The sequence below is a fragment of the Anomaloglossus baeobatrachus genome, chromosome 10 (genome assembly GCF_048569485.1).
Source record: "Anomaloglossus baeobatrachus isolate aAnoBae1 chromosome 10, aAnoBae1.hap1, whole genome shotgun sequence".
In the NCBI taxonomy this organism is placed as follows: Eukaryota; Metazoa; Chordata; class Amphibia; order Anura; family Aromobatidae; genus Anomaloglossus; species Anomaloglossus baeobatrachus.
The window spans coordinates 47,044,809-47,059,272 of NC_134362.1; the positions used below are offsets into that span (position 1 = coordinate 47,044,809).

The window sequence follows — 14,464 nt, forward strand, 5'->3', positions numbered from 1 at the left end:
ATGGCCAGAGGATGAGGACGGTGTCTGCAGTATTTACTGACAGATTTTCTGAGACTATGGCTATGATACTAGAAGCCTAGCAGTCCGGACATGTCTCTCACAACTTGGGCACTGTTGAATCATTGATCCATGGCCCTCCTCAGTGTGAACAACTAACAGCTCCGGGAATGTCACACGCATCCCAGAGTCACGGCTCTGCACAGACGTCAGTCCCAGACAGCCTAAGCGGGCTCACTATGAGCGGCCCTCGGTTTCATCAGGGTCCTAGCGGAAGGACTCTCTGTGTAATGAGGCGGAAGTAGCGGCTCAGGATTCTGATCCTGAGACCGCTCTCAATCTGGATACACCTAATGGTGACGCCATAGTGAATAATCTTATAGCGTCCATCAATAGAATGTTGGTTATTTCTCACCCAGCTCCTCCAGTGGAGGAGTCAGCTTCACGTATTTTTCTGGACCACTCTGCCTTCAGAGAGGCAGTCCAGGAACACCACACTTATCCAGATATGCGCTTCTCCAAACGGCTTAGGATACACGTTATCCCTGCCCCCTGACGTGGTCAAGGACTGGACCCAGTGTCCCAAGCGGCATCCTCCAATCTCCAGGCTTGTAGCTAGATCCATAGTTGCAGTGGGAGATGGAGCTGCACTTAAAGATGCCACTGACAGACAGATGGATCTCTGGTCTAAATCCATCTATGAGACTGTCGGCGCACCGTTGGCTCCAGCATTCTCACCCTTGGGGCACTCCAAGCTATTTCAGCTTGTCTTACACAGATTGACACGGTTACACGTACATCTGTGCCGCAGGTGGCATCCTTAACCTCTCAAATGTTTGCATTTGTTTCTTACGCGATTCAGGTTGCCCTAGACTCTGCGAACCGTACGGCAGTAGCCTCCGCTGCTCCGTGTTTTTAAGCAGAGCCTGGTCTGCTCGTTAAGTGAATGGAAGGCAGATTCTGCTTCCAAAAAAGGTTGCTTAACCAGTTGCCTTTTTCTGCTGACCGACTGTTTCGTGAGCGTTTGGATGTAACCATTAAACAGTCCAGGGGTAAGGATTCATCCTTTCCTCAGCCCGGACACAACAAACCCCAACAGAGCAGGAGGCAGTCGTGGTTTCGGTCTTTTCGAGGCTCGGGCAGGTCCCATTTTTCCTCGTCCAATGTGGACTCAAAAGGATCAGAGGAGCTCAGATTCTTGGCGGGCTCAGTCACGCCCAAAAAAGAGACAGTCTGAAAACCCGCTTCCAAGGCGGCTTCCTCATGACTTGCGGCCTCCTCTCTCCGCATCCTCGGTCGGTAGCAGGCTCACCCGCCTTGGCGATATTTAGCTGACATAGGTCAATGACCGTTGGGTGTGAGACATTCTGTCTCACGGGTACAGGATAGAGCTCACTTCTCATTCCTCCAACTCGATTCTTCAGAACTTCTCCACCTCCCGGCCGAGCCGCTGCTCTTCTGCAAACAGGGTGCACTCTATAGGCAGAAAGAGTGATGACCCCCGTTCCTCTTCAGGAACAAGGTCACGGTTTTTACCCCAAATTATTTGCGGTGCCTATAAGAACGGGCCGTTCCGTCCCGTTCTGGATCTAAAACTGCTCAGCAAGCTCGTGGACACCAGGCGGTTCCGGATGGAATCCCTCCGCCATGTCATCGCCTCAATGTCCCAAGGAGATTTCCTAGCATCATTAGGCATCAAGGATGCTTATCCACACGTGCCGATTGATCCAGAGCACTAGCGTTTCTACGCTTCGTTATAGGAGACGAACACCTTCTGTTCGTAGCTCTACCTTCCGACTAGCGACAGTCCCACTGGTCTTCGCCAAGGTCAGGGCAGCAGTAGTCACAGTCCTGCACTCTCAGGGTCACTCTGTGATCCCATATTTAGACGATCTACTTGTCAAGGCACTCTCTTAGGAAACATGCCGACACTGCCCGAACGTTGCGCTGGAGACTCTCTAGAGTTTTGGGTGGATCATCAACTTTTTGAAGTCAGATCCGACCCCGACCCTATCGCTAACATATCTAGGCATGGAGTTTCATACTCTCTCAGCGATAGTGAAGCTTCCGCTAGACAAACAGCATTCACTACGGGCTGCAATCTCTTCTTTAAGAACCAATCGCACACATTGAGACGCCTCATGCACTTCCTACGTAAGATGGTAGCAATGGAGGCAGTTCTTTTCGCGCAGTTTCATCTGCGTCCACTACAATGTGACATTCTCCGCCAATGGGACGGGGAGTCGACCTCCCTCAACAGAGTCGTCTTTCTTTCTCAGGCGGCCAAGGAATCTCTACGGTGGTGGCTTCTTCCCACCTCATGGTCAAAAAGAAGGTCCTTCCTATCCCCATCCTGGGCGATAGTTACGACAGACGCGAGTCTATCAGGGTGGGGAGCAGTTTTTCTCCACCACAGCGCTAAGGGTACGTGGACTCAGCAAGAGTCCACCCTTCAGATCAATGTTCTTGAACACAGAGCAGTGTATCTTGCCCTACAAACCTTCCAACAGCAGCTGGACAGCAAGCAAATCCGACTTCAGTCGGACAACTCCACAGCGGTGGCATACATCAACCACCAAGGAAGAACGCGCAACCGGCAAACCTTCCAGGAAGTCCGGCAGGTTCTGATGTGGGTGGAAGACACGGCATCCACCATATCCACAGTTCACATCCCAGGCGTGGAAAACTAGGAAGCTGACTTCCTAAGTCGCCGGGGTGTGGCCGAAAGGGTATGGTCTCTTCACCCGGACGGGTTTCGGGAGATCTGGCGCCGCTGACAGAGGCCGGACGTCGATCTAATGGCGTCACGGCACAACAACAACTGTGCCAGCTTCATGGCACGGTTTCACAATCACGAGCTCTGGCGGCAGACGCCTTAGTTCAGCATTGGTCGCAGTTCCAGCTACCTTATGTGCCACCTCTGGCATTGTTGCCCAGAGTGCTGCGCTAGATCAGGACCGACTGCGGCCGCGCCATCCTCGTCGCTACAGATTGGCCGAGGATGTTGTGGTTCCCGGTTCTATGGTGCCTCACGGTAGGCTAACCGGGGGCACTACCAGACCAATCAGACTGGCTGTCTCAAGGGCCATTCTTCCATTTGAATTCTACGGCCCTCAACCTGATGGTGTGGCATTGAGTCCTGGAACCTAGTGTCGTCAGGATTACCTCAGGACGTGGTTGCCACCATGAGACAGGCTAGCATACCAATGTCCGCCAAGATTGACCACAGGACGTGGAAGATATTCTTATCTCGGTGCTCGGCGCAGGGTGTTTCTCCCTGGCCGGTTGCATCGTCTATGTTTCCTTCCTTCCTGCAATCTAGGTTGGAAAAAGGGTTGTCGCTCAGTTCCCTTTAGGGACAAGTCTCAGCGCTATCTGTATTTTTTCAGAAACGACTTCCTCAGGTACGCACGTTCCTACGGGGAGTTTGTCGTCTCAGCACTCCGTACAAGCGGCCGTTAGAGCCCTGGGATCTGAACAAGGTTCTAATTGCTCTCCAGATGCCGCCTTTCGAGCCTTTGAAAGAGGTCTCCCTTCCCGCTTTTCTCGGGAAGTGGCCTTCTAGTAACGGTCTCGTCTCCTAGGAGAGTTTCCGAGCTAGCAACGCTCTCATACAAATCTCCCTTCCTGGTCCTTCACCAGGACAGGGTAGTTCTGCGTCCGATTCCGGAATTTCTCCCTAAGGTGGTATCCCACTTTCATATCAATCAGGATATCACCTCACCTTCTTTGTGTCCTCGTCCAGTCCATCAATTTCAGAAGGATTTGCATCTGTTGGTTCTGGTGAGAGCACTCAGGTTCTACTTCCCGCATGGCGCTCCTGCGCCACCCGGATGCACTCTTTGTCCTTGTCGCTGGTCGGCGTAAACAGTCGCAAGCTTCTGAATCCACCCTGGCTCGGGGGATCGAGGAACCAATTCTTGAAACCTACAGTTCTACTGGGCTTCTGGTTCTCTCAAGGCTGAAGGCCCATTCTACCAGAGCCGTGGGTGCATCCTGGGCATTACGGCACCAGGCTACGGCTCAGCAGGTGTGTCAGGCACCTACCTGATTGAGTCTGCATACTTTTACCAAGCATTTTCAGGTGCATACCTACGCTTCGGCAGACGCCAGCCTAGGTAGATAAGTCCTTCAGGCGGCGATTGCCCACCTGTAGGAAAGGGCTGTTTGACGGCCCTATCACGAGGTATTCTTTTACCCACCCAGGGACTGCTTTTGGACGTCCCAATTGTCTGGGTCTCCCAATTAGGAGCGAAAAAGAAGAAGGGAATTTTGTTTACTTACCATAAATTCCTTTTCTTCTAGCTCCAATTGGGAGACCCAGCACCCGCCCTGTTTTCTCGGGGTTTTTCTGTTTTTTCGGGTACACATGTTGTTCATGTGGTATGGTTCAGTTCTCCGATGTTTCCTCGGATTGAATTGGTCTTTAAACCAGTTATTGGCTTTCCTCCTTCTTGCTTTGGCACTAAAACTGGTGAGCCAGTGATCCCACTGGGGGTGTATAGCCAGAAGGGGAGGGGCCTTACACTTTTAAGTGTAATACTTTGTGTGGCCTCCGGAGGCAATAGCTATACACCCAATTGTCTGGGTCTCCCAATTGGAGCTAGAAGAAAAGGAATTTACGGTAAGTAAACAAAATTCCCTTCTTTTCCCCCATTGTTCGTTCATAGAATGGAAGCAGCCTGCACTCCTGTGATTGAGAGTGGGACAATGAACTAAAACCAGTGACCGCAATACAGCGTGTATCTATGCAAATTGATATCAGGGCAGAAAATGGGTTAATTATAAAATGATACTGATTATTGTCTCCAATTTTTGCTGTTCTTTGCTTATTTCAGGAGTCATTCATTCACCGGTCTCAGCGGTCACGTGCTCGCAGGGCAGCAATCCTGCTGTGATCAGTGATTGACTGCAGCAGTCACATGAACGATGTTCGTCACGTTGTTGCTTCCACTACTGGGGTAATTCCTTACTGGAGTGGAGTATAGCTTTCTCTTTTTACTGTAATCCTTTTCCTTCTATTTTTCAGTTCCTGCAAACCCCTTTAAAGGGCACAGTCAGACGTCTGTATAAATAAGGCTGAGATCGTAATGCAGTGCACACACTGGCCGGTGGCTCTCCCGACCTGAGCGGGATACCTTCATGCATTTATACGCAGGTGTCAGATCGGGAGAGCCGCCGGCCAGTGTGTGCCTGCACTCCGATCTCTGTCCAATTTATACGGATGTCTCATTGCTCCTTAGTAATTGTCGTTTAAATTTTTACTTCATTAGTCAGTAGTACATATGAAAATAAGCAACTTTGTACTATATCTTATTTGATACATTAGCTTCTTTCTCTGTCAGAGTTGATCAGTCATTATCAAAATTCTCAATTCTAAAGGTAAAATCTGTATTCAGAGAAGACTTTTCCCTTACTGAGATAGATGTCAGCTGGTGCTGATGAGATTCTATGAAAAAAGAGGGGCGGAGCTCTGTGCTTAGCTCCTCCCATCATAGAATCTCATCAGTAACCACTGCCATCTGATTGATCCAGTCTGCAGAAAAAGAAGTAGATTTGCATGATAAGTTATATAACAAAGTTGCTTATTTTCATGTGTACTATTGATTTATAAAATAAAAATGAAAATGACGGTTACTTTTTAAGGCTGAGTTCAGACATCCATACTAAAACTTAGCCAGTCACCTCCGCAGATTGATGCCCATGGCTGTTCCATCATATTTAATTTTAATATTAAATAATATTTAATTGTTGGGAAATAAAAAAGCAAGTATGTTTTTTGTTGATGTGGACATACTCCATTGACTCAGCAGTTTTCATAAATGTCGCTTGCTATTTTACATGAGTGAATTTTATTTATTTTTTTTTTTTTATTAAATCTGTGTTTTATTGGAGTCAGAATCACTGTTCCTCTTGTACCGGGAATCCTTTCTCCTGGTTTCCCTTCTTCTTATCCTGTTGGCAGCAATGTGATGTCACATACTGTCTCTAATGTGCTGCTGACGGGAGAAAATGAGGACCGGTCTATAGAGACTAAACTCGTAGGAGTGTGTGTAGGTAGATCGACCGCTCCTGCTGGAAATTAGGGCATCTCTACAATGTCACAATTTACCTAAAGTGGTGGATTAAATTGCACATAGAAATTGAAGATGACAACAGAAAAAGACCACAAGGTCCATCTGGTCCGCCATTCTATTTCCACTTTTTTTTTCTTAATCTTTTGGATATATATATTTTTTCTAAGATAAAAATAAATTAAATAATAAAATTAAATAAATTAAAAATAAATTGGACCATATTTTTTTTTTTTTTTTTTACAGATGGGGCTGGAAAATCCACAGTAGTGAACTGAAATTGGTCTGGGATGAGAGATATATATATATATATATATATATCTCTCATCCCAGACCAATTTCAGTTCACTACTGTGGATTTTCCAGCCCCATCTGTAAAAAAATAAAAAATGTTCCAAACCCCCATCTGTCTACATTCAGGCCCTGTGCGCACAATGCGTTTTTTGCCACGGATTTGCTGCGGTTTTAGGTGCGGAATTGGTGTGGTTTGTGTTCATAAGCTTCATGCAGCCAGTCCTTCCCCAGCAAAGTCTATGAGAAATCCAAAATCCTGTCTGCACGTTGCTTCTTTTTTCTTTACAGGTTTTGGTGCAGATTTTCTGCAGCAAAAAGAAGCCACATGTGACTTCTTTTCTGCATTTTTCCCCTGTGTTTTGCCATTGACAATGTTAAAAAAAATAAATAAAAAAATGCAAGCTAAAACACAGTAAGGCGATGTGCGCACTAGAAAATGACTTTCTTAACGAAAATCTGGACCTTCTGAAAGAATCCCGCGGTAAAAAAAACTGCACCAAAACCGCAATGAAATCCGCATGCGGTTTTACCACAGTTTGCCGTGGATTTTCCGCAAGTTGGTCCCTGTAAATTTTTACCATGATCTATGGCCAAAACAGCAGTACCTGCAGAAAAGAAGTGACCTGCTCATTAATTCAGCAGCGGAAAATCCGCGGGTATAAAAAAACGCAGTGTGCATTTTTTAAAACCCATAGGATTTGCTGGGGAATTGACTGCAGCAATGTTAGACACATTTTCTGTGGTAAGTCCGCAGTGTGCGCACATAGCTTAAGGCTCTGCGTTCTTTTTGCTGCAGAAAAGGTGCGGTTTTTGTTAATAATCTTTCTCCAGTCCTTCTCCAGCAAAATCTATGGAAATCCAAAATGCTGTGCACACACTGCGCTTTTTTTCCCCTACAGGTTTTTCTGCAGAATTTCTGCAGGTTTTGTGCAGCAAAAAGTAGCATGTCACTTCTTTTCCGCAGGTACCTGCGTTTTTGCCATGGATAATGGTAAAAAAACCAAAGGGACCAACCCGTGAAAAAAACGCAGCAAATCCACAACAAAAACGCAACAAACCACGGCAAAACCACATGTGGATTTGGGTGCGTTTGTGGTGCGGTTTTTGCCACGTGTGCGTAATTCTGCCAGAGAATTAAAATTATAATTTCTCACCTAGCGTTTGATCTTTCCCACCAATTACTGTATCGTCCCCTGCACTGCTGCACTCTCTTCACTTTCCCAGTATTACAGGCACATGTGTGACCAACTGCTCCATTCCTCTTCTGTTGTCCCCAGTCTTACGGCCGTGCGATATCGGTGCGGTCCCAGCAGTATTACCCCCACACTGGTCTAATCATTTATCCAGTGGATCATTTCCATAGACCCCTTTTTAGTGGGTATGTCCATTATAATTCAGAGTAAAATGAGGACATCTGCTGTGCATGTAATATTAATGTTATTTAAACACGTTGTTCCATGTTACTTTTGTATAAATGTCTGTTAATAATTTATTCATATACAGAAGTGTTCAGGCGGGCACTCCTTTTTTTAAGAAGTGGTGCTCATGTCATGGGTTGGCATACCCAATTATCAAAGTATATTGCCAAAACTGACTCTTGCATAAATCATCATTTTACTTTTTTAGATTTTTATTTTCATAGTTCTATACAGAGTGGTCATCAATGACGCGTTTCGGCTTGTATGCTCAAGATTTTCTCAAATAGTGCGTGCAAATAAATCCCATAGAATGGTTTACATAGATGTATGGTTGTGTCCCAGCTCATTGTTCACAAGTGGACTTCATTAAAAGGGAACCTGTCACCAGATTTGGTGACTAAGCTACGGCTACCACCAGTGGGCTCTTATATACACATTCTAACATGCTGTATATAAGAGCCCTGGCCCCTGCGTAGTACGTAAAAAACACCTTTATAATACTCACCTAAGGGGCGGTGCAGACTGGTCGGATGGGTGTGTCTGGTACAGGTGCCTCCTCTTTCGGCCATCTTTATTGTCCTTCTTCCGAAGCCTGGGTGCATGACGCGTCCTACGTCATCCACACTAGTCAGCATTGAGGTCCTGCGCAGGCGCACTACAATACTTTTGATCAAAGTGCGCCTGCGCAGAACCTTAGGTTCCTTTTTAAGACTGTTTTTGCTATAAATTCACTGGCCTGCACAGGACCTTAATGTCGGCTAGTGTGGATGACGTAGGACGCGTCATGCACCCAGGCTTCAGAAGAAGGATGACAAATATGGCTGAAAGTGGAGGCGCCAGTACCGGAGACACCCATCTGACCAGTCTGCACCGCCCCTTACGTGAGTATCATAAAGATGTTTTTACATTCTAAACAGCAGCCTGGGCTCTTATATACAGAAGGTTAGAATCCTGTATATAAGAGCCCGGTGGTGGTGGCCGCAGCTTATAGTCGCCAAAATCTAGTGACCGGTTCCCTTTAAGGCATAAACATCCTGCTATACAATACATAGAAGATGATTTATGCGACTGCCATTTTTTCCAATATACTTTAATAATTTATTCCAAAAGCCTTATTATTTTTGCCGTCATTTGTGGGTGCACTCGGTGAATAAACATTTTACAACATATATAATCTTGTGGCTTTTTATTTGTATTGTGCATGCTATGCGTTTAAGGTCAGGTGCACACATTACAGTTTACATGGTTTTCAGTATTCACTTTTTTCACTATATTAATATATTCTATAGATGGGATAATGATAAAGATTCACTGAGAAAACCTCCATCATTATCCTGATGTGTGGTTGGACCCTCCTCACACTCCACGGTACATAAAACACTATATTAGTTTTGTTTTTTATTATTAATAATAATAATAATAATTAATAAGAATGATAAAGAAGAAAAAAATATATTTTTCTTATCTACATTTCAGCATCTAGAACTTAAAGGGAACCTGTCAGCAGATTTGGGGCCTATAAGCTGCAGTCACCACCACTGGGATCTTATATACAATGTTAGAATGCGCTATATAAGATCCCAGGCCGCTGTGTAGAAAGTAAAAATCGCTTTATAAGGCCGGTTTCACACATCCGGCTTTTTGCCGTTTTACCGGATCCGGCGCTCTCCCGTACAGTTAATACAGTACAATGACAGAGCAACAAGCGCCGGTCACATGCTGTCATGTGACCGGCGCATGTGACCCGGAGGTTACAGCGCTGTCATTGTACTGTATTATCTGTACGGGAGAGCGCCGGATCCGGTAAAACGGCAAAAAGCCAGATGTGTGAAACCGGCCTAATACTCCCCTCCACAGTTGCTGCGGGGGAGTTGGGTTATATGGGTGTTTCCTCTCTCCAGTGCCGGCGCCTCCTCTTTCGGCCATCTTTGTCGTCCTTCTGAAACCTAGGTGCATGACGCATCCTACGTCATCCACACTCGCCGCCATTGAGGTCCTGCGCAGGCGCACTTTGATCTGTCCTGAGCAGAACTATTGTAGTGTGCATGCGCGGGACCGGCGAGTGTGTATGACGTAGGACGCGTCATGCACACAGGCTTCAGAAGGAGGAAGAAGATGGCCGAAAGAGGAGGCGTCGCCACCGGAGAATGGAGACCGTTTAGGTGAGTATTATAAAGTGATTTTTACGTTCTACACAGCGGCCTGGGCTCTTATATACAGTATGTTAGAATCCTGTATATAAGAGCCCACTGGTGGTGGCCGTAGCTTATAGGGGCCAAATCTGCTGAAAGGTTCCCTTTAAGTGGAGGTCTCCCCCCAACTCTCCTTTTTTTAAGATTGTACATGCCTCCTCCATAAAGGGAGTTGGGCCTTTTGTATATAGGGTAAGTAATTATACAATCAGGCTTGCGTCATCTCTACAGCCTATACAACCTCTGGCCCGTCTACACCTCGACTCTCCATTTAGGTGGCTGCGGCCTCTCCACCGCCACCTGCCTCTGCAGAACTGGACTTGAAGAGGGCTTTCGTTTTCTCCAGACTACTATTGATTGTGTCCCCTAATCCCTTCTCCAGAAGAAATCCTTCCGAATCTGTCTCCACATCCTCGGCGCTAGTGATCTTATCCATGGACGTCTGGAGGAACCGCATGCTCACCAGGACAGATCCCTGGAAAGAGAAATAATCCATACAGTTAGAGCCAGTGCACATGTTGCATATTTGTCACATTTTTTTTTTTCCTGCGCAGATTTGTCACAAAACAATGTATGCAATGTTTTTTTTACTTGAGATGCTGCCTATTTAAATCTCCAATTCTTTTAGTTGTTTGTTTTTTTTTGGTGCAGATTTAACTCATGAGTGGGGAAGAATCCTCACCAAAAACACGTCTATTTTACTTCGCATTAGATGCAGAAATTTAATGTAGAGACAGAGACCCTGATTCCAGTGATGTGTCACTTACTGGGCTGTTTTCTGTCATTTTGATAAAATCACTGTTTTCTCTGCTGCAGATCTAGCAGTTATACAGAGCTTATGAATGTGCTGGACTCCTTGCAGCACATCAAGTAGTCCTGTAATGATAATCTACTGCTGATTAAACTGAATTTATCAAACCTATACTAAGCAGCCCAGTAAGTGACACATTGCTGGAATCAGGATCTCGGCCCCTACATTATGCTGCTCTCAGATTAAGTGATAAAAACCTGTTGATAAATTCCCTTTAACATGTACACACCAAAAAAATGTACTTCCATTATACTCAAGTCAAGCCCATCTGAGCGGCTAACTGCTTGTTACGAGTACCGAGCACTCCAGGTTGTACTCACCCATCACTAGTTATAAGAAACAGAGCATGGTAGTGCTCGCTCATCACTAGTTATGAGTACTGAGCATTGTAGTGTGCCGTACCTGCAGCAGGCGAACCGCTCGGATCCAGGGATCGCTGCTGTGGCTCGAGGGTCTCCAGACCCGGGGGCTTACAGGCACTGAAATGTAAAAAGTGGGCTATTTACAGGGGAGTTCGTGACGCCACCCGTGGTTCGCGGTAAAGGAGTACCGCCGCTGCCGATGGGAGTACTCGGGGGAGATGGAGTGGGGCAGCCAGATGATGTTCCCTCCACGGGTAGGGGAGGCCCCGGGACTCTGGATGATGGGGGTGCGCAGGGCCAGTTGGAAGTAAGGGAGGACGACGTACTCAGGCAGTATCGGTGATGGTGCAACTGCAAAGCAGACTCTGACAACAAGGTAAACCAAGTCTCTGGGTGCCGCTGCCCTCTTGGGGGAGCCCATCCGGGTATCCGTCCCCTATAGTACTGCTGGGTGGTCCGGAGCCTGCCTCCGTGCACAAATTTTGAAAGTGTCCTAGTGGCCTGTTGGCGTAAAGCTGTCTGGGCCCCGCTCCCTCTTTTTTGGTAGTGGAGCTGTGCTCTCAAGGGCTCACGCTTGGGATTTCCGTGGGCTGCTTGGGTTGGAAAGCCCTATCCCTCTCATTGCGTCAGTGCCCCTGATCTCTCAGCTTCTTGGGGACAGTCCATAAAGTCACTATCATCCACAAGTTAATTGCCGGGTTGCCTGAAGCTACTTCCCAACGTAGGGTCCAGTACCCCGCTGTGCTTTCGGTCCCGGACTGGTTATTAGACTCCGATGCCTCCCGTCTCCAAGACCAGGTGTAGGCACATAGCCTCAATACCCTGTGACCGGGTCTCCGACTCCTCCGGGCCCAGACCACTGTCTGTGACCCAACTTGCCACAAAACAGGGAGCCACACACTCCCCAGCTCCTCACTGCTCGAGGGCTAACGCTCAACTGCTCTACTTCCCTCCCACCAGTCTGCCTGAACCCTAGGTGGGTGGCCCTATTCCAGCTCAGCAGCCCACTGGTGTGCCTGACAGGGTGTGGTGTGAGGTGTAGTTGGGATTTTGGATGCTGATGGAGGCAGTACCACATGTTGGGAACCCAGAACCATGAGGGGTTGAATATTGCACCAAAGAGCAGATAGTGCAGTACCCTGTGACACCCTGAATAGTCCAGGGGCGTCACAGTAGTGCTCGCTCATCACTAGTTACGAGTACAGAGCACCCGAGCATGGTAGTGCCCGCTCATCACTAGTTACGAGTACTGAGCACCCGAGCATGGTAGTGCTCACTCATCACTAGTTACCAGTACTGAGCACCCGAGCATGGTAGTGCCCGCCCATCACTAGTTACGAGTACCGAGCACCCGAGCATGGTAGTGCTCACTCATCACTAGTTACGAGTACTGAGCACCCGAACATGGTAGTGCCCGCTCCTCACTAGTTACGAGTACTGAGCACCCGAGCATGGTAGTGCCCGCTCATCACTAGTTACGAGTACTGAGCACCCGAGCATGGTAGTGCCCGCTCATCACTAGTTACGAGTACTGAGCATGGTAGTGCCCGCTCATCACTAGTTACGAGTACTGAGCATGGTAGTGCCTGCTCATCACTAGTTACAGGTGCTGAGCATGGTAGTGCTCGCTCATCACGTCTAAAAAAAAATACATATATTTTTTTTTTTATTTATTTACAAACATTTTAGTTACCCCTTCAACAAGATACTTTCCATACAATAATATTCAGTGTCCACTAGGCACCAATTCAGAAGTTTGGTATTTTGCATTTACACCATCGTGGTAACGTACTACCGTATTTATTTTCAAAAGTGGCTCTAGTGAGATTTCTAGCTCGGAGCTCGCGCACTCGTCCCAGTATCCCTGTACAGCCATGACTAATTGTAATAAACTGTTGGAACTTGTACTGCACGTTTGTCTGTCAGCGGCCAAACACAGCAATCGTATATCGATTTGTACAACATGTACTCACAATGCAGCGCCATGAAAATATCTGTAGTCTGGATATGTGCCACATTATTATTATACGGGAAAAGTAAAAATGATACTTGGCGGGTGAAGTCTCCAAGGCCTGGGAAGGCCAAGTGGTCTGTGCTTTATTTATAATGCCTTTCCAATTTAAAGCCACACTCCACCCATGTACTAATACACCATCCCACGTGGTCTCCTCTCGCTGGATCATTCACTTCTGCAGCATTGTGAGACTTGTGAAACTGATAACAGAGAATCATTATTGCTATTTGGCTTTTTTTTGCATCATGGAATCTATTTTTTCTATATAAATAGCCTCGAAGAAGAGGATTTGGACTCTAGTGCCATCTATTGGAAGTAGCAATCCTAAAAGTCAATATTGACTAATATTCCTTGCTACATGTCAATATAATAATATATTTATTCACTTATATTAATTCCACAGCACTTTACATACATTGGCAACTCTGTCCCCATTGGGGCTCACAATCTAATTTCCATATCTATGTCTTTTTGGAGTGTGGGAGGAAACCCACACAAACACAAGGAGAACATACAAACTCCTTGCAGATGTTGTCCTTGGTGGGATTTGAACTCAGGACCCCAGCGCTGCAAGACTGCAATGCTAACCACTGAGCCACCGTGCCACTCAGTGTCAGTCACATCAAGAGGAGGAGGGGAGGAGAGAAGATCCAGCGCCGACGTAATAAAAAAATTCTTTATTCAAAATTCATAAAAAAGGTAATTCCAACCAAGTGCAGAATGTATTTACGCTTGACGCTTTTCGGAGAAAGTAGACTCCTTATTCATAAGCAACTTATGAATAAGGAGTCTACTTTCTCCGAAACGCGTCAAGCGTAAATACGGTATATTCTGCACTTGGTTGGAATTACCTTTTTTATGAATTTTGAATAAAGAATTTTTTTATTACGTCGGCGCTGGATCTTCTCTTCTCCCGTCCTCCTCTTGATGTGACTGATCTTTCAGCTGTGGAAGCCACACCACTTGTTCCGTGCACCGGACCAGAAGTTGGAGATACCTGCTTTGGAGTTGTGAGCTGAACTAAATTCCTTATTTATTTGTGTCCACTCAGTGTCAGAATCTCTATTTACGGACACATGTTTCAGGGTTTTTCTTTGTCGCTCCATTGGGAGACCCAGACAATTGGGTGCTGCCTCCGGAGGCCACACAAAGTATTACACTGAAAAAGTGTAACCCCTCCCCTCTGCCTATACACCCTCCCGTGCATCACGGGCTCCTCAGTTTTATGCTTTGTGTGGAAGGAGGCACACATCCACTCATGCATTCCCATTTTAGTCAGCAGCAGCTGCTGATTTTATCGGT

At 46.6% G+C, this 14,464-nt stretch overlaps 1 protein-coding gene across 1 annotated transcript in view; it reads right to left on the reverse strand.

Annotated features, from left to right (window-relative positions):
• Positions 1-9,782: 9,782 nt before the first annotated feature.
• ROM1 (retinal outer segment membrane protein 1) overlaps positions 9,783-14,464 on the reverse strand; it is a 31,148-nt gene continuing 26,466 nt past the window's right edge. The window contains exon 3 of the mRNA XM_075325735.1: positions 9,783-10,450. Coding sequence (XP_075181850.1) covers positions 10,247-10,450 — 204 coding nt within the window. The 3' untranslated portion in view covers positions 9,783-10,246. The remainder of the gene's footprint in view (positions 10,451-14,464) is intronic.